We start from the raw sequence: 26,006 nt of genomic DNA, 5'->3' as shown, positions 1-26,006 counted from the left end.
GTTAAGCAACTAAAGATCTCAGCTAATCTGATGTAATCTGCTGTTACTAAATGGATGTCTGCATTCGCATTTGTAGCATGCTGCACACGCGTGTGTCTGAATAAAGTCTTCAGTTTTTTTGGTGTCAGTTGTGCTGGGAGGAAGCCATGTCTCTGCTTTTTTGCTTATGCCTCATAATGAGCATTTCTGCAGAAGTGCATGGTTTTTGTCCTTCGCAATGCACTTGTGTTTACCACGGCAGAAGTGATGGCACTGGAACAAGGTATGTGTTTCATTCTTTCTTATAGTTGGTTTATAGGGAAAAGGAGTGAGGAAACTGGAAATAGCATCCTGACATACACTGCAAATTACAGTTTATCATGGTTACTTTGAAACAATGGCATAATTTATGTTAGTATTACACAGCTAGCAATGTTCCTGAATCAGAGCAGATGGTATTTGTTTTATTTTAATGGCTTTGTGCTTAACAATAGCTACTTTAAATCTTCATTTTCATTGTAGAAAGCAATTTCTGACCCTTATTTTTCCTATTGTAAAATGATACTGGTTTAAATAAATACAGTAGTTTCTTCTTTCCTGTATTCACAGGGAAATCATACTTTTTGATGATAAAAATTAGGTTAATTGGGTAATATTGTGTCAGTTTTGGGAGATACTGTTTCAGCTACTTGTCACAGCATATCCAATATAAAATGACAGAAGGAGAAAGCAAAACTGAAGGATGTAGAGGAGAAAATGGAGTAAATTAAAGCTAAGTTTCTAGATAGGAAGGGACTCTTTAAACTAATGCATGCAAACTGTATATCGAAAGGGAAGGGAAACTTCCTGATTCCTGAGAATGCAGAGGAATCTCATTTCACTGAAATCAATAGGAACAGGAAGTTATATAGAATCACTAAAAAGCAGATTGTTCCTGCTTAGACATCAGAAATAGGGCTAGCAATCTTTTCTTTTGAGAAATATGCTGGCATTTTCAATTTTCAGTCTGTTCTGAGAAGTAAATGAAGGCATACAAATGCTTTGAATCTTCATCATGACAGAAAACTAAAGATTAGTATCCAGCATTCTTCATTATAATAAAATGTTACACAGCTCCCACTTGAGAATGTAAATGTGTGATTCACTATACAATGACTTTTCTTTTTAGTTGACAGTATAACATTAATGGAAGGTGGTGCTTGCATGCTTTGAAAAAAAACAAATCTAAATTTCACATACAAATATTGCTATTTACATTCATTTTTTCTTTAGAAAATTCACATTCTTTTTAAATTGTTTTTGATTTTTTTTTTTATTCTGACTTTAATTTTGCAAAAGTTAATAGCATTTAAATCTGAAATACAACTTTCTGATAAAGAAATGCAGATCTCTCTCTTTCTTTTTGGTGCTAGGTCTGTACTCTGTAATGACCCTGACATGTTTGAGATCCCTGTGAATGTTCCTGTGGATACTGTAAAACTTCGTATAGAAAAAACTGTCATACGAAGGATTCCCACTGAAGCCTTTTACTATCTAGTAGACCTCAAATATCTGTGGGTAACTTACAACTGTGTAGCCAACGTTGATATTAGCAGCTTCTACAACCTGAAACAACTGCACGAGCTCCGGCTGGATGGCAATCTGATCTCGACTTTCCCTTGGGAGTCTCTGGCAGAAATGCCCAACTTGAGGACTCTCGATTTGCATAACAACAAGGTGACCAGCATTCCAGCCGAGGCTGGCAGGTACCTGAGGAACCTCACCTACCTGGACATCTCCAGCAATAAGCTCACCACCTTGCCCTCCGACCTGATGGACATTTGGCCGCCCTTCTCAGAAGTCGTCCCTCCCAAGAGCACAGACATTCTGGTGACTCAGAGAGTCATTTTGGGTATGTTAATGTTCCATCATTCCTTATTAAAATGTACCTAAACGGTCAGTTGGAAGTCAGAGCAGGGTGAGATGGGCCTTGGGTTCAGGCTTGCTCTGCAATCTATCTGTCTGTCATCTGTCTGTCCATCTATTTTCTGCTGTTGATAGAAAAATATATAGGAAAGATAGTGATCTTCGTGCATATTGTTATCTCAGGGTTATAAAAGTGTGTGAAATGTACTGGATTCCTGTTTCGTAATGAAATATTAAATATCCAGATAAATAAATGCAGGACTTCCAAAAACTGTGCTTCTGAGGACATTTCTCTTGTCACTGAATGTGGCTGCAAACACAAGTGTGTCCACCTGCAGCTGTTTTTAGCAGTGACTTGCAAACCAGATGAGGAACTAGAGTAGATGCTTTATAAAAAGCCTGTTCTGAAATACAGTAGCCTCCCTATGACTCATGTTGACCCTGCATTGTTCTAAAGCTGATATTTCTGCCAATTCACATTGTGAATACAAGAGGAAGAATAAGGATCCCTGATACACACAGTGTCGCAATGCTTTTTATAGTATTTAAAGTGAGCATTTAAAAATAGCTTGGCTGGACTCTCATTGTTCATAGTTTTATTCTCTCTCTCCAGTTTCTTTTAGATCATGATGTTAGCTCTTTTTGTGACCTTGCGCTCTGTCTAGTTTTCGTTCACTTTGTAGCCTTGCAGGTAACCATTTACCATTTGCAGTTTCAGAATACAGCTGGATCAAGTCCATTGACAGCTTTCTTGTATGTCATTGTGTAAGTGCGTGTTTCGGTGTTTTTGTAATGCAGTGCAGCAGTGGAAGGGAGGAAAACTAGCACCAGATGAATAGCTGGCTTCCCACAATCTAGCTGCAGGGGTGGCTTGGTACCCACTGGTAAAGATCCTCCATGCGCTGTGCTGCCCACTAATTCCACATTCTTGATTCCACCTTCTTGACCATTATTAAGCATTCATTTGTTCAGCTACTTTATTTTACAACAAAAAGTTTGATCTGAAGTTCTCATTCAGATGAGATTGTAAATAACTTCATAGTGGGCTGAGCAATTGCACGCATAGTAACTGTATGTTTGCAGCTTTAAAAAGGAATTTGGTTAATTTGGGATTTAAAAAAAAGAAAAAACACAAAAAAGCCTGTAAAATTAAGTCGGCTCACTACCCCATACTGAAGGCAGTAACACGGGAGCTGAGTGGGCTAAGTCTAATCCTCTTTATGATGTCTTCATGTGGGAATCCCTGAGATTATTCAGTCGCCTTTGCTTACATAGCCTTCATTACTACTACTTAATAAATAAATAATAAAAAAAACAAACCCACACACTCTCCTCTCCTTTCTCCCTTTCCCGCCATCTGCACAATTCATTGGTGCATACTCTTTGCCTGCTCCTCCAGTCCTGGTAAACCCTCTGAGACCATCGGTGACTTTTCTAGCAACGTAGGATGTGACCTTTGGATCGTTTTCATTATCACTTATGAACTACAAGTGGGCACAGATGTGCAGAGAGGGATGTGCACTGGGTACAGAGCCTCGCTTCTCCTTTTTTAACATTACACTCTGAGGGAGGCTCTGTGCAGTTACTGTAGATTTCAACGGGAGAATATAGATCTGTGGGTAGTGCTGAATAAATTTACCTTAGGTAATCTGTGGGTAATGTACTGAATATTCATTTGTTGACTGCATAACCTTCTATGACTGTTTCATTGCAGGCAAACAATGCTTGCTGTATAAGAAATTCTATAGTGAATCAGAAAATGCTCTTTTTCTTTGGAGATTAGAAATTGGAGTGCTTTTTGTGTAACCAGACATTTTCACAAACTTTGTTTCCACTTGGTGTTGGCTTTATTATCTGTAATACTGCAGCTTGGAAAGTTGCAGTTAGGCCACTCATAATCATTACCAGAGGCTCACCCTTGGTCACTGTTGGACTATTGTGAAACAGTCAGTTTTTAGGAATGAATGGTCAAAAGAAACAAGAAAGATGCCCTAGGAGTTGAGGTGCCTCTATATTGCTCCAACCATAGGAGATACTGGCTCAGAACAACAGGAGTGTAGTGTGCTCTCTGACCCTATTTCCTCTCTGACACCCCTTGTGTTGGAGCTTGAGGGAGGAGAATCATATCCCATTGATGCCCCTCCTCTTCTCTGAGGTGGAGATAAGGATCATAGAAGTAAGCAACCAGGAAGGATTTCAGAAAGGCCTCTAGCCTGCTGGAATGCAGATCTAGATGAATTGAACCCTGCCTACCCTTTGGCAAAGAGGTGGACTGCTCCAGATCCTTCCCTGGCAACCTCTTCCAGTGCTTATCTTTCAATACAGTGAGAAAGTTTCTCTTAATACCTAACCTCAATCTCCCTTACTGCAAACTAAGCTCATTAAGCTGATTAAGTATTGTCCTACATGAGATGAACATGCAGAAAAACTAATTGCCTTCTCTTACAATAACCTTTCACACATTTTCCTTTCCTGATGGTCTTTTGCTTTCTTAGCTGGTTGCACTATTTCTTTCATCTCTTTCCTATAGACTATGAGTTTTTTCATTTCCTCCCATATTTACTGGTTCTCTTTGGCCACTTTTTTATTTGGGGGGGTGGGGAGAGGAGTGGAAGGGGCTGAGTGGGCAAGTAGGGGAGGAAAGAGTTTCTCCTTAAATGTGATGCCCATGGTTACACACAGTACTCATTCTGATGCTCAAGAGCAGTGCTCTGCAGGAGCGTTCAGTCTGGCCCATGTACCTACATGGAATGAGTACTGCAGCCAGAGCACTGCTAGAAGCTGGAAACTGAAGCAAATAAATGCTGTTTTTGTCTAGTTGGGAAAATAGCAGTCAGATTCTACTTAGTGTAAGTACTTATGGTGTGAACTTGCTCATCTTCTACTTCTGGCAAAACAAGATTGTCACTTGTATTTAATTAACAATATCAACACCAGCAAAGCCCTGAATTCATTTGTGCAAATGTATTTTTATTTTTTTTTAACACCAGGAGGCAATTTTATCTGGAATGTCTTGACTAAACATCAAGAGAGTTGCATGTAAGAGAAAGTTCAGGTTCCCAATGTTCACTTTGAGGCCTCTTGGAGAAGTCAAAGTGACTGACAGATTAGTATATCTCCTTATGCCAATTCATAATTTCTGTCCTGCAGGCTGGTTTCATTGCTCCCCACTGCGTGATGTTCCTCAATATGCACACTATGCTATGTGAAGAGGGATCAGGGGATGATTCCTGGCCCTGTGGCTGAGTGGTTCTCTCTGTCTCACATCCTCAGAGTACAAAGCCAGCTCTCTCTCTCTCTCTCTTTTTTTTTTTTTTTTTTTTAAACCGGGTTGGCTGTTCAACATTTTGCAGGACTTGACCATTGTTTTTCTGCAGCTCTGATAGGATGTTCCAGTGTCTCTAAAATGTGAGTGAGTGGGTGGGGATGTCTTTTTCTCAGTACAATCTAACTGAGTTAAAGAGCAAATGCAACCATTGCACTTTTGTACTATGAAACAGCACGCATGTTACATGCCTGATGGGCTGGCAGGTACTGCAGGATGATTTTAAAGGTGCAAGACCTACTGCACGTATGCTAGGAAAATGAATAGGACAGAGGAAACCAACCTTCATGCAGTCTCATCCAAACTCCCATCAAGAAAAGGTTCCTATAGGGTGCTCAGCCCCTGGCTTTGTCTTGGAGAGTACATTTTGGAACAAAGCTGAGGAATGAGCTGACAAATAAACAGTGGAAATAATAAAGGAACGAGTGTGTGAATTCAGCTGGCCCTATCCTGGTTAGCATGGAACTTTAACCTAATACTTTGATCCAAATCACAGCTAAGTTTCAGCACTGGCTGCTGTACAGAGATTGATATTTCTGGCATGAATGATGGTAGCAGCATTTTCCATATGGAAAATTAAATCTAGCGAGTCACTGAGAGGAGTCCAGGATTTGACAAAGTGGCAGTAAAATGAAATCTTGCTCTGCTGCTTGTAGAGATGCCAAAAATTTGAAACTCAGCAGGTCTATTGGGTTCCCACTGGTTGTGCTGGGCTATGAGGTAAATGATGTTCTTCCTGAAACTTCACACTAGTGTGTAGGAAGCACTGGGACACAGTGAGGGAAGTAGAATTTACTGGTTAGATTCATGGGTCAAAATTTTGTAGCTTCCGTCAAAAGAGAGTATTTGAGCAGGTTGGTTGTCTTGATGAATGTTTCCATCAACCCCAAACTTGAATATTTCATGTACTATTGTTTTGCAGCAAGTGGAAGTTATGGTCTAAAACCAGCTACTGATTTATGAAGGAAACTTTACTCATAGCTATTTCAAATGCTAAAAGTTGACATGGTGTGGGAAAATCTTGTTTACTGAGAAGACTGCAAAAAATATGCATGCATAGATGCACATGTGCATATCCATTATACATTATACGTGTATAAGTGTGTGAAAGTAAACTTCAAATATGCTAAATCTAGAATAAAGGAAGTTTTTTTTTTTATAGAGTAGTTTGTAATCCTTATTTAATTTTAACATACATTGCATTGGTATATTGCAATGCAAAAATATTTATCCAATGTTATCTTTGCTTTGGTTGATATTTCTCTCTCAAGTCAATAAGCTGCTTTAATATCTCTTCAAAAGAGGCTGGGATTTATAAATATTTAGTGTTCCATTAGATATATATGCCACTGGGGACTTACTAATTTTTAATTCTCTTCTTATGAATTTGTTTTTCTGAGGGAATTGTACCACATTCCTTTATTAAACTTCTAGTTTCTTCAATTTGTACCTTAAAAAAAAAATCTTTTCTTTATTCTTTTGTATGTTCTTTCTCACTTCTATCACCTTGTAAACACAAGTTGTTAAACTTCTGAAGTTTATTCCCATTTCTTTTCTCTTCAATAGTTAACTGAAGTGTAATCAAATTCAGTGTGTTATCCTTGCATCTAAGTGCTTTCATCTTTTTATTTTGGGATTTTATATGACTTGATGACTTACAACGGCTCTGCAAGTTTACTGCAAATAAGGTGCATACTGCCAGGTGTCTGCAAGACGCAAATAAATAGAAGGGATGAGCCACAGAAGTAAGGGAGTAACTCCTGTAGCTGTAGGTATTATCTGTATGTATGTTCTGCTTCTTCAGCCGGTTGTCTCTGGACACTGTGATAGATGGGGGAGATAAAGTGATGAACTGAAATAGCTCCATTGCACTGAAATACAGAAGGTAGAGAGTCCTCTGGGACTGCAGCTTTCTTCATCCATTGAAACTAGGCCTTCAGAACAATCTGAGATGATCAAACCTGTGTCCTAGACTAGACTGAACAACCACTCAATCTAATGGCTTTGTTTCACCATTCCTTCTATTTTGCCTATTTCTTTTAGGCTGTGTAAGTTGTAACATCTTTAGTTCTCCTCTTCGACACTGGTAGAATGTGAAAACCATGTACTTATATATTTGAAGGACCTTTTACACTGCTATTAGAAACAATAATAAATCCATTCTTTCCTGCACTGAAGCTTGCAGGAAACAGAAGGTAACATAAGATATATATTTAGTATCATTTTGCATAGAGACTGTGCTGGAAAGTTCACGTGCATTTCAACGTTATTTGGTACAGAGGGACTGTTGGTGGAGGACTTGTTTCCAGGGGGGTCTTGATTCCCTTTTTATATCTTAGGGGGAATTTCATTTTCAAATACTCCTACGGTCTTTTCTGCTTGAGATGGTAGGGAAAATTAAGAAGCAAATGAGAATAAAAAAAATAGGAATATATTCCTAACTACAAGCTAAGGTTGCCTAAATTAAAAGGTAAGTACAAGTAGGTAGGTGCATATTCTTAATTGGGCAGAGCTTGTATAAGGAAACAATTGATATGCTTAGACATATGGCAAACAATCCAGTGATATCATTTTTGCTTGTAAATACATATTTGAGTTTCAATGAAAATTAGTTTTATATTTTGGAGATTCTTTTTTTTCTTAAAGCAGAGCTGTTGCTGATAAGATTTCCTTGATTTCTCCATTCCGGAGGGCAGTAGGTGGTGAATAGATACAAAATCTCTTGTGTCTGAAGGGGTGAAATTGGATTGTGATGTCAAAGTCAGGGAATCTCTTCAGGTCAAGTCTTGTTTTAAAAACAGGGATTAATCAGGATTTATCACTATTTTAGCCAATCACTGCTATGGTGCTTAAAATAACCTAATCTTGGTCAGGTGATGAAAGAAACTAGTAGTTAATTATTCATATACTCTTTTATCAAAAGGTTTCTTCCAAAATGGAAGGCAGCTTTTTTTTTCCATTTGCTGATGTGATAATTCCTAAAAACGCACCCTGAGAAATACTGGCAGATGTTTCATTTTTTTCTTTTAACTGTGAATTGGTTGACATGATTTTGTCTGTTGTGCTAGTCAGTAAATTCAATAGTGAGCAACTCTTACATACCATCCTTCATTTCAGTCTGTGAACTCTATTTATTGCTAGAGCTAGAAGAAAATGGAAAAGTTATGCCCAAAAGTACAAATCAAGGGAGAAAATATTTGAACTCACGGGTGATGCACTGTGCAGTTTTTTACCTAGTAAAGTGGCTGTTGCTGTGTTGAGGTCAACATTGTAATGGACACCACCTGATGATTTAGACGCTTTTCTCAGAAGTGGCTACTCTGTTTTGTCATAATAACTTCATCAAGTGCAGGAGCCTCCCATTCAAAGACCTTAGAACCAAGAAGAAAATGTTATAGCCAATAACAAAAGAAGAGACAGTATACTTCTATGCCACCATAAAAATCATTATAACTGCCACTTTTCTCAGGATCCTTCCCATTTTCCTCTATTCTTTTATATTTGAATGTTTCCAAGACTGTCATAAATTAAAACCAGATTTCTAAGAGTATTGGTATGGTTCAGAGCCAGATAAGAATGTTGGCCTAGTGCTTTTTCTCCTTAGCCCATATTCTTTTTTCCCATAGGCAGAGATGTTGATGTAAGCTCTACCCCCCTTCTCCCTCCCCCCCCACCCCCCAATCATGTTCTCTGCAAGCACAGAGCAAGGGTCTGAGAAGATTAAACTGTATGAGCCCAAAGAAGTACTAAAAGCAGAGGAGGGTGACAGGGTGCAATAACTCTGAGAAGCTCTCTCTAGAAGCCACGGGCAGGTGAAAATGTATCATCAATCTTAAGATATCTTTTCAAAGTGTTTTTTTTCCTAGATAAATAGCAAAGTTAAGCAAAGGTAACACCAATTTATTACTGTGCTCCTGCAAATTTATGTGAAGAAAAGACTTAATAAGCATTTTTAGTCTTTTCACCTCTGCAAAAAAAAAATTCCCTCCCTGTCAGCTAACAGAGGAGAACAACAGAAAAATATTAATTCAGAATAGGCCTGTGGTTCTTCTTGATTGTACTTGATGGTAGTCGTATGTCGTATTTAAATCACAGTATTTGAATATTGCCTGACAACACTTTTTTTTTTTTTTGTCCTACTCTTTCTTTCTTCAGGTTTGCAGGACAACCCATGGTTTTGTGACTGTCGCATTTCAAAGTTAATTGAATTCTCCAAAATTGTGGACAACTCAATTGTACTTCTTGACCCACTGGTTACATGTAGTGGACCGGAGAGCTTGGCAGGGATCTTGTTCCAGAGAGCTGAGTTAGAACAGTGTCTTAAGCCATCTGTGATGACATCAGCAACCAAAATCACCTCCCCGCTGGGAAGCAATGTGCTACTACGCTGCGATGCAACCGGATACCCAACACCACAGCTTACCTGGACTAGGTCAGACAATATACCAGTGAACTATACAGGTATAATAGCTATTTTATAGAAACAGCTCTTTTATAGGACATGAGAGAGCCTGAAATTACTGGGTTTCCTGTGCTTTGAGATTATTCTTATTAGTAACAGTGGACTAAGTATTGCACCATTCTGGCAGTTGCATCCATGGAACAGCTGTTAGGAAACTTTTTTCTAGGTCCAACAGTTGTTCTGATTCTGTTTGTGATCTGTAACAAGAACAGTGTGTGTATGAAAATGAATGAAGGAGAGAAGGGTGAAGGAAAAACAGAGGTTAGCACAGTTGGGTAATAATTTAGAAGCTGAGAAGCAGAAAGGAGAATTTATTACTGAAATCTCCTTTTTCATTTGAAATCTTTGTGTTAACAGAAAAAGCTAGCGAGGCTATAACTGAGCAACTTAAAACATAGCACTGTAAATGTGGGATTTTCCAAAAAAACATGTTTTCTTATTTGCAAATGTTTACTGCTTATTTGCAGTGCCCACCTTGAATACTACAGAGACTGTGATTATCTAATATCATTCTTGCTGTAATGTGCTACAGTACATCTTTATGCAGTAGTATAAAAAAAAATATATTGTCAATGGCAAGTAACTAGCAGTTATCTTTTAGTTCTGAAGAGAATAATAATCCTACGTATTGGAGTATCTTATGACAAAGGTAACTTCTGACATTTTTTTAAATAGCTGTTGTGTTCAGTGTCTCTTGAAGTCAGGGAGACACGCTTTGTAGTTCTTTGGCTTTAAGATGTTTTGATTTCTCTTGTTCTTGTTTTACTTAATAAAACTAAAAAACTATTTTGTAATTCCTCCTGAAACTCCATTTTGACCCAGGCTGAGCACTTTTCCACCAGAAGTTCCATAGTTGATGTGTATGTATGTTTTTTTTCATTTTAAATACATATGCTTCATTCTGATAGAAATAATTCAAAGAAAAAGAAAGGTAATCCAATGATTACTTTCTCTTTAGCTTCTTTTTATAATATTTTATTCTTTACGTTTTCTTGTAGTAATTCAAGAAACACCTGGAGAAGGTGTCCGATGGTCCATATTAAGCTTGACAGGGATTTCATACAAGGATGCAGGGGAATACAGATGTAAAGCAAAGAATTTAGCAGGAATGTCAGAAGCTGCTGTTACTGTCACAGTGGTTGGTGTTGTTACTACAACTGTGTTGCCACAGAAGTATGGAAGGAAGCAGGAGGCTGAGAGACAGAATACCACACTGGAGGAATCCAAGAAGGAACCTGAGAAAACAACCACACCTCTTCTAACCACATCAATGACCATAACAGCACAGGTTACCACTGAAAGATCAACAAATGTCAGAATTACTGACAAGAAGCAATCCAGGTCCATGGCTGATGGAAAGAAAAATTCAAAGACAGTGACAAATGGAAGCAAAAAGCAGACTGGGGACATGAGGAAGAAAGGTGAGGAGGCAAAGCAGACTGAGGAGACAAGCAAGAAAGGTGAGGAGACTTCACTTAAGGCAGCAGCTACAGCTGAGCAAAATATTACTGTGATGGACCTAAGGGTGATCACTGAAACAGATGAAAGAGTGACCTTGACTTGGAAAACTGTCAATGCCTCAAGCAACACTGCGGTGACTGTGTTATATTCAAAGTACGGAGATGAAGAGATGTTGCCTCTGAGCACTGATTCTAGCAAAAACAAAGTCACAATTGATGGTTTGCAACCTAGTACTCAGTATATGGCATGTGTTTCACCAAAAGGAGTGCCACCTACAAAAGATCAGTGCATTATTTTCACTACTGACATGTTAAATGATGAAAGCAGCTCTCAGTTTTCTATTCTGATAATGGGCAGCAGTGCAGCATGTGTAGTTGTTTTACCTTTGATAATTTTCTTAATCTACAAAGTTTTAAAACTTCATATGAAACCCAAAGCTCCTAAGGAAGCTGATCTTGCAAAAGAGACTTATGTGAAATTTGAAACACTCTCTCTCAAGCCTCGAGCAGTGAATGCAGGAGGAGAACTCTGGGCAAGAAGATACACAGACGAATCAGAAAGACTTCTCCTTTGTTCTAGGTCAAGTATGGATTCTCAAATGACCTTCAAAAGTGAAGGCTCTAGGTCTGAGTATCTCTGTTGAACATGAGTAAGGATGGAGGCAATGGAATACACAAAGGGTAAAATTATCCAAAGTGATGATACTGCATGGGGAAGAAAATTGGTGTCAGGTGGTGGTTAGAATATATCATCTGATGTCATGGACCCTACCAGATGGGTAGAGTGGTGGATAGCAGAGGGAACTGAAGATTTTTTTTTTTTTTGTACACTTGTGACTTTGAATATGAAGGAATGGATGGCATTCTTTGAAAGATAAATATAGCGTAAAATGGTTACTGGCTTAAAGATCTTCTATTTCTGCTTTAATTAAAACATCATTGTTTTCTCTCATTTAACTGTATGATGTGCTCGTTGTGTGAATTGAACATTATCACAACTTTCATTAAAAAAATTATGTATTTAAAGATGATAGGAAAAAAAAGCTGAAATCACTTTTATTGAAGTTGAAGCTTTGAAAATTTGTCATACAGCTCTGTTTGTAAACTATGTAGAACTGGAGGTGATCCTAAGTAGCCGCAGTTTATGGATTCTTGAGAGCTACAATATACATCATATTGTCCTTTTGGAGATGTTATAGTGAAGGAGCTTCTTTAGTGTCCTGAAACTTGGGTAAGATGTTATTATGAGTAACTCTGAGTGATATGGTATATTGATACTGTAAATTTACAGCAAACAATCTTATTACAAAATCCCAGCCTTAGAATTTACTTGCATTCATGTGGCTATATACCTCAATTTCAGAAATCTCTGTAGAGAGAATTTTGTGGCATTTTGTAATACAAAACACAATGTCACATAGCAGTGTATTACATAGATATTACACAGTATTACATACTACACTGGAGTACTATAGTATACTTTGAGATACCGTAAGAGGAGGTCTTGTCCTCAGGCCACATTGGATGCCTAATGAAGTTTAATGAACAAAGTTAATTGTGAGTATGCTTCCCAATCTTTAGAAAATCCAGCATTAGTAATAACAATGAATGTAGAATTACCTGTTACTAATAATAATGAATTGTCTATTCTGAAGCTGCTTTTTCAATACTTGAAATAAATAACAGAACTGCATTGTTTAAGGTTCAGGTATTACGGTTAGAATAACACATGAATTAGGAATCACATTTTTTTCTAAAAATGGAAACTGCACTATTTTCTTGGACCTTTTTATACCTGGAAGAACTGTTTACTTTGCTTGGAAACTGGGAATCTTCTTTTTCCAAAGTAAGAAATATTGCCTAGAAGCTACAAACCAAAGGTTACCTTTAAATTCAAAACAGTGGCATCTCTTAGTGTCATTAGTGTAGCATTAAATTTTACCCACTGAAATGTTGGAGAGCTTGCCTTGTTTAAAGTATAGGCTGATGAGGATAACTATTTGTCATAAAAGCAACATAAATAAGATCATAGCAGAAAGCACACTCAAAAATTTCCATAGCATCTACGTGTCAGGGCTCCATAGTCAGGGATAACAGGACCCATGTCTGAAACTAAGGGAGCTATGCTAAGGAAGCAAATGAGATATTCAGAAGTGCAACATTACTTTACCCGCATGTGCTTTTAGAATTGACCTTGTTGTTTCTTCTGTTACTAGTGTGTGTGGTTAAAAAGTGTTCTGTCTTCTTCCATGGATAATTTTGATTTCAACAAAAATACTTTTAGTTTTCTCTGTGGAAAGAATTTGATTTGGAATTGTGTTTTTTATTTGACATTTTTAAAGGGAAGTAGTTTATTGTTTCAAAAACATAGCTTGTCTGAAAAGATATTTGAGATAAAATTTAATGAGATCTGATGTGTTAACTTGAAGTGTTACGTTATTTGCCTTCTATTCTTCATATAGGTAGTAGAGCCAGAAGCTGTCACTGAAGGTTTTCCCAATGAAAAACACTGTGTTTTTCATTAATAAGAGTAATTAATTTAACCTTTATTTTAATTCTTGGAGAACATTTGATTTTAGGTTTCAGAGCTGTGTGAGAAACTGGAATCTAATTCTAGGGTGATTTTTAGACACTGTGTCAATATAGCAGATTGTGGTAGTGCAACGCTCATTTGAGAGAGCTCATTTGCAAATGTGAAACCTGTTGGTTTGACTAATCTTTGAGGAATTAATATGTTTTATAGTTAGGAATGAGTTAGGTCCATGAGTGCTATCAGTATATTGAAGATGAGGTATACTGTGAAGGGCGTGTTTTTTTCAAGAAAACACCATACACGTTATTTTTTTCCACACTTCCTGAAACAATGGAATTATATAACCTGAATGTGTATCTATACCTCATGTCAAAACTTCTGATGGAGAATTTAAATAGGAATTGAGTGCACAGTAAAGATGTGCACACTGCATCACCCAGAATTGGTATAACTGAAGTACTTCTTGGAAGAGATGAATGATTTTATATTGTAAATTCTTAAGATTCATAATAGAATTGTTATAAGATGCAATGCTGAGTGAATCGTCATGATGAACAGTGAGTGACTGCAACCTATGGTTGGCCAGAAGGAGTCTTTGGAGAAGATTTGAGCAAAGTTTATGTGTGGCCTTTCACATGTTTTTGCACTTTGTTGGCTCAATTAATACCATGTTTCACCAGAACGGTTAGAAACCTTTTTATACATTACCTTCAATGAAATAACTGAACTGCACTCCAAGTAGATCCAATTTTTACTTGAAAATTAAAAGGGGCTCAGCACTCATTACAGTTAAACACAATCCTATCTTCAATGTGCACTTACTAAGCCAAACTTTAGAGTCATGTTTTAGGTCCTTGCTGTTACCCACACTAGATTTTATATTCTTTGCACTACTGTAGAAGTCTCATACTTGTCCCAAGTGAGGGATTAGGAAAGAAAACTCTTTCACGTGTACTGTGAAAATGTCTGTATAGCATAACCATATATACTTGGGCTTAGTTAGTAGACTAAGGAAAGAATGTTTTAAACTCATTACCTTTTCTCTTTACTCTTAAAGAAGTAATTATAGTAATAATTGTTTTGATGTGAAAATAAAACACTGTTTTTATATGTGACCATGTACTTGCCTGACCCTTCCTTCTTCAACTATAGCTTTGGACTATATGTGATGAGTGTAACTGTGAGAAGAAATGAGAGAAAATACAAAAGAAGGCTGAGAGGGATAATATCCTCCTTGGGCTATTCTGGGGGACAGCTGGGGACAGCTATAAAATAGAAGTATGGAACAAGGGCACTAGGGGAATTTAAAAGTGTGCTTGAAACTGGAATTAAAGTCTACTTGGGTACATCAGAAGCAGAAGAACCATCCAAAGAGACAATTACTGGTAGAATCAGTGCAGCTGTTACGTAAACTCAATGGCTTGCCTATTCAGTAAACAGAACAAGTGATTTGTTGGTATATTTTTAGTCTTTCTATTCACTTAGACATACAGTTGTATGAGTCCTTTAGAAGCCTCAAGCTGTTTCTCTAATCCTTCGAAGAGTAAATTCCTAAACAGTTCTCAAAATCATGTTATTGCTTAACTCTCTAGCATTTATTCTCCCAGATTAATGTCGTTTGATAAATAGGAACAAAATAGTGTGAATAGTTTGCTTTGTAAAATTTTCCAGTCTCTACAACAACTGTACTTTTGTTGAAGAAAAGTGATATTAAATCCAGTACTTGTAAGTACATTTTTTTTTCTGTGAGAATCTGATTTAATTAATGGTGCTGAAGTCTAAAGCCTTGAGCTGATCGGATCAGATTCCGAGTCATGTGTCCTGAATTTTATGCTGCTAAGATTTGGCCAAACATTGGAACCTCCAAAAATAACCTTTATCAATTATATTTTGTTTTGTTTCATAGCCTAGTCTCTTGTGTTTAAATTACAGAGGGGAAAAAGAGGGCAGTAAACAGCCAGCTATGGGACATGGAAAGTTAAATTCACTAAATTTGTTAAATTTAAATTTTATCCTGCTTTTTTGATAGAACATTTTTCTATGTTAGACTAATCCCACAGTGTGCAGTTAGCTTCAGGTTACATGTGAATGACATTATCTGCGAGTGTTTTCACAGAGCAAACTCTTAGATCTTGAGAGACCTCTTTTAGTTTCTCAGTGATTACTTTAAAAATAAAAATTACTTTTCCACTCCTTGTCCTCTAGTGCAAATGTGATGTGGTGACATGGTTTCCTTCCTTCTGAAGCAGGAGAGTGAAATCAAAAACTTTAATGCCCCTGCCTGTTCTGGAACTCAAACTCATAGATAAGGATCATCTTCACCTTGCAGTTGCAGTGTTTGCTGCGACATCTGAGTGCTGTACACAAAGCACTCAGTTTCTAGTGATCCCTTCCAATCTGTTTTCATCCTAAAATTTGAGCATAGTTTATTTTAGTAGATTGTCTCTAATTATTTCTCTACATTAGAAAGGAATCTTCCTAGAGAGATACAGGCTCATTTTTGTGACAAAAAATGTTATTTGTTTTTCATTTTGCTTGAGCATTCTTTATTCTTTGATAGAGGAGCAGACATTCTCTTTGGATATGGTAATCAGCAGCAGAAACAATGTAAGCCATGTTTTTCACAAGCCAGACAAATAACGTTCATTGTTTTGGTCAGGCACAATGATTGAATAGATGTCTTCCAACATTCATAGATGGAGTATTTCTTTGTGATAGGAGAATTCATGAGGTGAGGTTTGGAGAGAGAACTAATGCAATTCCTTGTTTATTGATAAAGAAAAGTGACAATTTCTTGAGTTTTCAGTGATGATTTAGCTCTACAGATTATCTGAAATGCTTCACATTCAGGCAGAAGTTCAACTTGTAACAAGTTGATTAAACTTTTCCGTTTCATATTGCTGAAAATTTATGTAGAAGTGAAGTGTAAATCAAATAATCTGAGAGAAGAAAAAGTGATTGTCAAAGCTTATTGACTTTCATAAAGAAATGAGAACTCTTTCAAGGGTTGATCAGCCCTCTGATGCCAAACAAAACCCCACCTAGAGTAGTGCATGACTGCATTTTTTTTTTTAATATATATATCTATACATATGTATATATGAATATGAAAGAGTGGGATAAGAAATAAGAATTTTTAGTATAGCTGTTCATGTTCAAATCTGCCCTGGAAGAGAGCAACAAGTTGGCATCCTGATCAAACACAGATTCTGAGAATCGAACAAGCTGCGCTGAATGAGAATGCATGAGTAGAGAAGGAAAAAGTCCTACAGGAAACACAGAAGTAAGATTAAGCAGAAAATAAACATGCTTTACTGAAGACCACTCAGTTCTCTAAGTGGAGATACCTAATTCAAGTTTTTGGGCTTACAAAATCACCAGTAAGAACTTCAAGGAAGATGAATACTTCCAGTAGAGGATCGAGGATCCAATATTCAGTAGGATGAGGGAAATCTGGCCTGATACATAAAAGACAGTGTTCCTTTACATGATTTCTGCATTTCATTTAATATTAATTCAAATATCAACTACTTTGTAACAAGGCTTGTGGACGAGGAACCCTAGACTTGGGCTGAAGGAAACAAGAAAGAAATTGGCTTCTTGAATTTGATGAAGCTATGAAGGTGAGGAGCTGTGTGATTGACATCTTTGCTGTCAAAGGAGCCTCACAGGTCTGACAAACGAGATGGACCATGCACTAAATCGTTACAGTTCAGATAACTTGTGATTCATCAGAAGGGCAGGGGGACAGGCCTGAAGGAAGTTGAAGTCAAATATCCCACCTAAAAATATATCTGAATGATGAGGTTTCTTACTCTGATGAATATTTAGAGAAAATTTGCAAGAGGCCATATTCTCCTTGAACCGTGTGATGTTAATCTTGGGGATAAAAATTAGGAAAAGTTTTGAAAGGATACTCTAAATAACTTACTGACCACATCCTGGGAACTGGCATTCAATGGTGTTTCTAATCCCACAGCCGTTTCAGCAGATGCCAGCAGTTTGAGAATGTGAAGCAGTACTCCATTACAGTGAGATGAATCCTGTTGCACATTGTTTCAAGTAACTTTCAGACACCAAGAATAAGTACATGCAAATAAGGAGAATGTCTGCTGAGAGGCTGGGCCAAGGGAGAGATTGAGAGGATGCTTCTGCATCTCAATAATTTTGGCCTCATGACAAGCAGATGACAAGCCACTTGCTGTATTGATAGTAACTGTTAGAAAAAGCATTCCTTACTGTTGAGTTTCAAAACTATCTCAAAAAATGATGATGCAGGGAAAGTCTCCAAGGATAACTGACAGCCTATTAGGGAGACCATAGGTGATCAAGACCTTTCATGTGGTAAGGAAGCCTGTGCAAATGCTACTGTGTATTCTCTTTACATCATTATACAAAGCTGATGTGTGTAAGTAATCACTGATAATCACAGACAAACGAATATTATTCATAATTTTTCTAGCTTGTCTACATACCCATCCAGAATCTACATCATACCTGGCACTTGTGCAAGAGCAGTGAACTGTTTGACAGTTTCACTGCAGTTTCAGCATCCTCAGAGGTCAGAAGTTTGTGAGAAACAGCCGTGCTAATTGCCATAAAGGTGCCATTCACAGAGTTTAATGTACCTGTTGCCTCAGTAACGGTGCTGCAGAAAGGTAAAGTGACTGCCACTTACAAGGTAGCATACCATTTCCTTCTGTGGCGTTGGCTGACTACTTTTTCTGGTTTTGTGGAAATTCTGCTCCTCAGTAATTCTTCAGGGAGCCACAGAAAAGCAGTTCATTTGGGTTTGGCAGTCAAATCTGAAGAGTATGTCTTCAATTCCTAACCACTATATGAGTGCTGATTGTGAAAGTGTTTGCTGTGTCAAAAAGAATTGTTTTCTTTTTTTAATTTAGTTAATGGTGAGCACGTTAATTCTAGGAGTAGGCCAGCTTGTAAATCAGGAGAAATTATGACAACTTTAGAGTTTTCATCATAAATTGATTTACATTTACACATGAATTTGGAGTATGACAGTCTCTCCCTGTTTGTACAGCTGTCTGAATTTGACCAGGTGCTTCATCTGATGGGTCTTGGGAGAACCAGTGTGATGCGAAATATAGACATTACCATTTATTCCTCCTGGCTCCAGCTATAGGAGGAGTTCTCAGCAGCCATGCAGCAGTCCAGGCAAACCTTTCTGTATTAAGCACTTGTAATTCTTTTCTCTCTTGAATCTTCCTGCACTTATTAGTTTATTCTTTTTCACCTCCTGACAAAAGCATTAATAATAGTGGAATACTTAATCCATGCAGTGTTATGACTGGGAGAGTTTTCAGTAACTCATTTCTGACAGGTAATTGGTTTGCTGGGTAGCAGTAAGCAATGGCTGTTGCTGGTAGAGAACAAGAAACTTTGTTATCGATTGCTAATTAATGTATGTTGCTGAGAGATCTATTAGGAACGAGACAGAAATGAAATGCCTGCATCGTATGCTCATGCAATAGCAATGTGTTTGGGATAGGTGTAAATTTACACCTAGCCTAAAAAACATATCTTGAAACCTTACTTAAATGTTACTTTTGTTTTATCTTTAATTTTGCTACTCTTTAGGAAAATATTCATATATTAGTATTAGTATTTCTATTATTTTTGGTAACTGGATTTGAATTACATTGTACAGGTTTAAAAAAAAAAACAACAAAACAACTTATGTGACCCCTGGAGATCATACCATTAAGATATTCTCTTACCGAGATGTTGATCTGTTTTGGTTTCTGTGGGAGAAAAAGAAAATATGCTAATTTTCCCATATGGGAATGGGAAAGAATCTATCTCTTTCACAGTATATGCCAAATTGAGCGGGATTTTATTGCAGCCATTGGAAATTTGCTATTTATTTCAGTTAGCTCAGGATAAGTTTCTCCTTAGTGTCTGAATGCAAAGAGCTGTCACACTGAGTATTTAATCCTGGAATGTGAAGATGAGCATGTGATCCAAGAACATGGATCTGCTTGAGCAGAGTCCCTGCCATTGGCCCACATGTTTTGCAGTGATGAACATCTAGGGGATATTGAGAATTTATGCAGGAATTGCTGTCTTTGACCTCTATACCAACATCTGTAGGGTAGGTCCTTCTCTAAGTCTGCCTAGACTTATATAGATGATATCAGAGTTTTACTAGTTGGCCCAGGTGTTTTAGTATTTAGATTTCTTCTGATGATGCATGCTGTCTTGCCAATCAGCCCAGTTCTAAATAAAACAGTCAAATGAAAAGGCACAGAGGGAGAAGTTTCTTTAGCACTGCGTAATGCATGCATACTCTCAGAATAGAATTCCTCTCCCCTTACTGGAGTCTTGTTTCATTTTGGAAAACTGGCCACCTATGGCTGATTTTCAAAACACTGCCCAGGGGATATATCCAACCCCCTCCTGTTAGTGTTACTGGAAAGGATTTGGGTGGGTACCTCCTTTTATGATTTTGTCCTAATGCCCAATTAACCTTAATTATGGAAGAATTTTATTATTAGGCAGAGTTGCCCTAAAGTACTCTAAATATTAAAACAGATGCTGTAACAAGGTGGGGTAGATATTATAGATTGTGACATTATGTTATTGTGTTCATTATAATTGTATTTTAGTTTGTTAACAAGTGAAATGACTTGAGAGAGTGAAGCATTTTTTTTATGTAGCATACAAGGCAGTGAGTCTCAGAAATGCTCTCCTTACTTTATGCAAAACGATATGCTCCTACTGAAGCAATGTGCTAGCTCTGGTAAAATCACAGATGGATTCTGTGTATCCATCTCCCTACCAATAAAAGCTGGCAGATATGAATGAGGTAGCCAGATCTTTCAGGAGTCTGCTTGCTCACTCTCTAGCTAGGCAGACGTTACTGGTTGCCACGCAGCTGACTAGAAATTTTGTAAGAACGTGTGTTACTGTTAGTGAGCATTTTGCTTGCAGTTTGGTTTGCTGCTTCTGCAGTCACTGTGTGCTGGTTTTCCCTGCTCCTTAATGCTTAAGCTAGCGCTGAGAGGTCTTGGGCCAAGGCTGTGTCGTTATCTTCGAGGAACACTGTCTCTGAGTCCTATAGACAATGTCAGTGGATATCTGTAGAACAGTAGTGTTTTGCAAGACACCAGAAGCAAAGAAACTGATGCTAAGAGTTGTCTCCCCTTCTCTGAAATAGGCTCCTAGTCAAGTAAAAGCTGGAGTATCCATGTTCACACTCCTGCTGGCAGTGCAGGATCTGTCTGAGTTATTGGGTATGCAGAACCACACTCTGAAAGTTAAATATAATGTGGGCTATTGCTTGCACCAAATGCCCCTGCCTTTTTTTCTCCACTGCTCTTCTCTTCGTGTCCCTGTCTAGGTGGAGAATTGACAGCTGTGGCCCCAAGCAGGGTGTGTTTGATAGCTGCAGGATTCGGATGCCAAGTTCTGGGGTATCATTCTCTTGGTGGCATTTGGGTCAGTGAGAGGCTCTGGCACCGCACTCCCTGCAGCTGTGGGGCTTGCTCTGAGGTGGTGTCAAGTCAGGCTGCCGCCTTTGCCAGCAGCCCCGTGCAGATCACTTGCCACTTTCTCTGCCAGCTTCTTCCTGATATGGGATAGGAAATCCACATGTGGGGCTCTTATGGCCACTGTGGGTAGGATCTGCGTTATGTGTATTTTTTCCTTAAATCTGCAGTGTGCCTTTAAATTTATTTCATTCACTAAATTCCATCACATCGTCAACTTGCTCTTTCAGTGCAAACTAACTTTCAGCAGGCTGTGGGCAAATTCATTGTAAGATTCTGCTGCTCAGCTATTTATTAATTAGGACACATTTGGTTCTGGAGATCTCCCGAGTATATCCTATGAGCAGCAAGACACTGAACGTTCCCAACAGTTAGCAATGTTTAGTTACACCTGCTCTTGATTGCCTATGCATTCACCAACTGGCTCGTCTGGCAGCAGCTGTGCGGCCATTCACAGGAAAGTGTTGCATTTTTGCAAAGAGAGTGAGGCTTGTATGTGCTCAGCCTAGATCCACTGCAGGTGAAGAGCTTTCACAGATATCATTATTTCGAATTAAGCTTTCAAGTCTGGCAGCAACAAGGAGCATCCTGTAATCCACCTATGGGAGCTCAGTGCCAGGCACAGGCTCCATCTCTGGTAATTCTGCTCTTGAGTTCATCTCAGGTGCTTTGCTATGGAAAGATGGCTGTGGCAATGGCTGTTCCTTCTATTTATTAACCATCTGGTTGGGTCCTGTGTCACTAACAACCACATACGTCAGTGATGCACAGACACAAGCTTAAGCAGAAAGTGTACAGAAAATGTACAAGAAGAACAAACCAGCTGAAAAGGTCTGTAATGGGGATACCAAAGTTTACTGAAACAATCATTTCAAATATTTATCTTTCTAGCCTGGAACTTGGGATAAAACAAAGAGGTAAAAGTAACAATATTTTTAATAGATGGGCTTCAGAGTAAGCACCTTGAGCCTATGTGAAATTCTGCTCTTTTACTGGTATAAGTGGAAACCCTTGAGTGCTCAGTAGCTCTGAAAATCAGTGCCAGATTTCAGTGAGTGTCTTTCTTTGGAGAGATCTGCTGTAAGGCCTAATGCATATGTAAGAAATCACTTTGCTATGAGTGTGCTATGGAAAGTAGCTGTGGAGCAGAGAAGGTGGGGAGGATACATTTTTTGACCCTGATAGTGAAGTAATGATACATACCTGTTACTAAGATTTTTTTTCTCAAACGTTTTCACGTAACAAGCTGCACGGACCTTATCCATGGTAACTAACGACTTGCTTTATCTTCAGTTTTATCTCCACTTCAGAGAGCCAAATGACTCTTTCAACATGCTATTTTAGCCACTCCTTTATGTCTGCTAACATAGAGGCCTAATGTAGGCATCTAACGTTGATAAATGTCATAAGTCAGCAATGTGCTATGTGGCTTCCCCAGAATGTTTCGCTGCTGTTCTGTCTGTCTCGGTGCAAGGGAGAGCATGCTGAACTTTCCTTCTGGATCCTTCTGTGGATGCCAGTGGTGGAAGGCGCTCATCAAAATGTTTAACATAAATGGGCTTTAACAATACAGTATTAGTTATAGTTGAGTAAAGTTTCAGAGGATTGAGTGGGTTGTGTTTTTTTCCCTTTTTCTTTTCCTTAAGATCAGATTGAAGTTGGAAAAATTGCAAATAGCCAAAAAACTCCTGTGGGTATTTGTTGTAATTGCTGCCGTAAAAGAAACTGAGACAACTGGGAAGAGATTACCCACAAAAGCTCTTGGTTTCCATAATGCTTTTGTGGTTAAAGCTCTGTTCACCAATTAATTTTACCAATAAATTAAATTAAAATATCCTGCCAGCCAAGTATCATTTTCAAATAGGTTGAGTAGAACAATGAGTGGCATGCCTGAGGACAAAAAACAGAATGGCCATCATACCTTGGGAGGAGACTTCAGACATTCCTGACTGTTGGAGATCACTAGAATATGTTGCTCTCTCACTTGTTGATTGTTTTTTACTTCTTTTTTGCTACCCTGGAGGCTATCAGAAATCTTTAGTGTCATTAAAATTACTTGTGTTCATCAGCTCCTGCCTCATTGACAATATACCTTCTGTCCCATGGGCACTGTGACCCTGGGCTGGCAGGTTCCCTGGGGCCATTGGGATGGATCTGAGCGGCTGTTTTGTGGGGTTATGAGTGCTCCTTTCTGCTGTGAGCTCTTAATAGAAATAGCCACTACACATTTTCTACTCTGTTTCAGTATACTGCATATATCATTATATGCAGTATATAATCATTAACCTCTATTGGCAGTAATTAGTATGGTACTAAGTATAAAGTATAATTTTAACCAGATTAGAATATGGCTGAGGCCAGGATCAAACTTCCAGAGGCTGACAGGAAGAGAATTTGAAGTGCTGACAAGCTAGTATAATGTATAGTAAGCAAGAATAAAAGCCAATATATGATTCGAACAATGTGCAAATTAATACAATATTGATACTGAAAGCCCTGGGAAATGGAGGGAGGGTCTCTTTCCTTCACAGCTCAGAAAGAGCCAGAACATACTGTCCTTGAATCAGACAACAGCTCTTCGCCAAGGTAGGGGACAAGAAGCTCTCCAGTAGGATGACTAGCTGATCTTTACCAGCTTTGGCAATGCGAGCCCTCCAAAGCTCAGTGAGATAGTGGGAAGTCCAGCTTCCAAAAGAAAGGGAGAAAAGAATGTTTGTTTGTTATTAATTTATCAATTATTGAATCAGGAGATCAGTTTAAACTAAATCAATTCTCTGCATTTGATGTACAGGGACAGATGAACTTGAGATCATTTGGGCTGATTGTGTAATGAGTGCCACAAATGAGGCTACTGTATTAATTTATCTGATTTGTTGTGTGAATGCTAGGCTGAAATATATTGCTGTACTTTATACCTCTAGATGGGCACAATAATTTGCTTTGTGATAGCATACTTGAAGTGAGTTAAATGTTGAATGATTTCAGGTGGGAAGGAATTGTGCACAGCATGCTAACTACATGGCGAAAAATGGTATGTGTGAGAGGATTAGCTGTGTGGTACAGCTGGATGGATTTCATCTTTTGTTGAGAATTTCTTGGTCTGGTCTAGGGGAAGATGATCAATTCTATCCACTTGCAATCGTGTACATCCTCAGGCCTTTATCATTTCACACAGTTGGGCTGAGGTTTATTTTTGTAGTGGAGTACTTTTGACCTGTAAGAATCAAAAACCTATTTCTACTATTAAGTGTTTATTCATCCTGTTTTTAAGCCATCCCTGTATTTCTAGGGTGGTGATATCAATGACTCTCTAAACCACTCTTTGAGTGCAGAGAAAAGATCTCTTCTTCCAGGAAAAAAATCATTGTGGTATTGACACATTGGACAGTTCTCTTTTCACTGTTAATTTAGAAAACAAAGGGAAGGTCTGGACATGGTTTTGACAGTGTTTTGAGTAAAGGCAAAAAGAGTAAATGAATAGTGGTAGAGAGGGGAAAGAAAGAAGGAATTGTTCCATAAAGACAACAGTGTAAATGAGAGATTAAAATAATGTGAGAGCCTCAGAAGCAACACAGAAATTACTTCTGCATTTTAACATGAAAAGGGGAGTTTATTGGTTTTGTCTTCCAGTGATTTGCCTGAGTCTCTTCTGGAAGAGTTCGGAGCAGCGCCAGGACTGCCACTGTCGCAATCCAGCAAACTCACAAAGAAGTGCCACATTCCTTCCCAGCTGCTCTGGTTGTGTGTTCACAGTGTGAACAGCAAAGAAAATAATGTGAGGAGAAACCCATCGTAGCAGAATTAGTAGAACAGACCCTTGTGGCATGTACCACGGATCCTGGAAGGATCCTGTAATCCTCAGTGGAATGGCATTGCTCCACTTTCACACTGGTTGCCCTTTTGTATTCCAGGGGACTATTTGGAGAAGCAGATACTGTTTGGCATGAGTCTGCCCCTGCATAATTTGCATTACTATTATTGGATTTTATAACACACAGAATAGAGACTCAGTTCTGAGCAGGGTATATGAAAACGTGGTTCACATTTGTCAGCCCAGATTTAATCAGTTGCATTAGCTGTAGCAACGAAGACTGAGCAAGCAGAACATGGATACAGACTCCAAAAAAAAAAGAAACAGTTGCTTTTAGTGGACAGTGGCCCAGCTGATAATCAGGTTTTATACTTCTTACTTTCTGTCTGTGCAAGTCGGGACTGCTATCAATTCAGAACAGTACTTGGGGGGGGGGGGGGGGGAATTTCCTAGGGAGGAGCACACACAGCTGCAGGTTGCTGTCTGCTGCTACTGCTGTTCCCACCTGTTGCTGTGTTAGCATTTATTCCAATGCAATATTGAGGAAGAAAAAAAAAAAAGAGAGAGAGAAAAGCAACAGAACCAGAATGCCTCAGAGCAGTTAGCACAACACAGCCAGCCTCAGTCAGCCACTGAAACACCTGCTTCGCTGCCAGCATGTGAAAAATTCAGCACTTTACCCACATTTGTGCTCTCATGCTTTGCTGATCTGGGAGATTGCACCTGGAATTTCTCTAATGCATCTACCTCAGCCAAGCAGGTGTAAAAGTGCACTGCAGCCCCTTATAGCACCGATGTGTGCTCAGAAATGTGTTGGTCTCTGGTGGCAGAAGGGCCACATTCCAGCTTGAGAGAGACAGATGAACTTTTTTGAAACCAGCATGCACATACCCTAAATCTGAATCTGACCTTAAGCCAGTTTGTATTTCCAGTTATTGGAGTAATCTTAGCACAGAGTGTTTTGGTGACAGAATTTGTTTGTGGTAGTAAAATGCAAGAAGGTATTAAAATGAGTGCAGCTGA

At 38.4% G+C, this 26,006-nt stretch overlaps 1 protein-coding gene across 1 annotated transcript; it reads left to right on the top strand.

Annotated features, from left to right (window-relative positions):
• The first annotated feature begins 54 nt into the window (after positions 1-54).
• LRIT3 (leucine rich repeat, Ig-like and transmembrane domains 3) lies at positions 55-12,026 on the top strand. The gene is made up of 4 exons (XM_003205739.5): positions 55-262; positions 1,392-1,870; positions 9,365-9,670; positions 10,670-12,026. The coding sequence occupies exons 1-4, from the start codon at positions 147-149 to the stop codon at positions 11,773-11,775; spliced, it is 2,007 nt and encodes a 668-aa protein (XP_003205787.2). The 5' UTR covers positions 55-146; the 3' UTR covers positions 11,776-12,026.
• Positions 12,027-26,006: the final 13,980 nt, after the last annotated feature.

Source organism: Meleagris gallopavo, chromosome 4, assembly GCF_905368555.1.
Source record: "Meleagris gallopavo chromosome 4, MGAL_WU_HG_1.1, whole genome shotgun sequence".
NCBI classification, from domain to species: Eukaryota; Metazoa; Chordata; class Aves; order Galliformes; family Phasianidae; genus Meleagris; species Meleagris gallopavo.
Note: the sequence above shows the minus strand (reverse complement) of the source record. Positions and strands in the feature narration are given on the sequence as shown.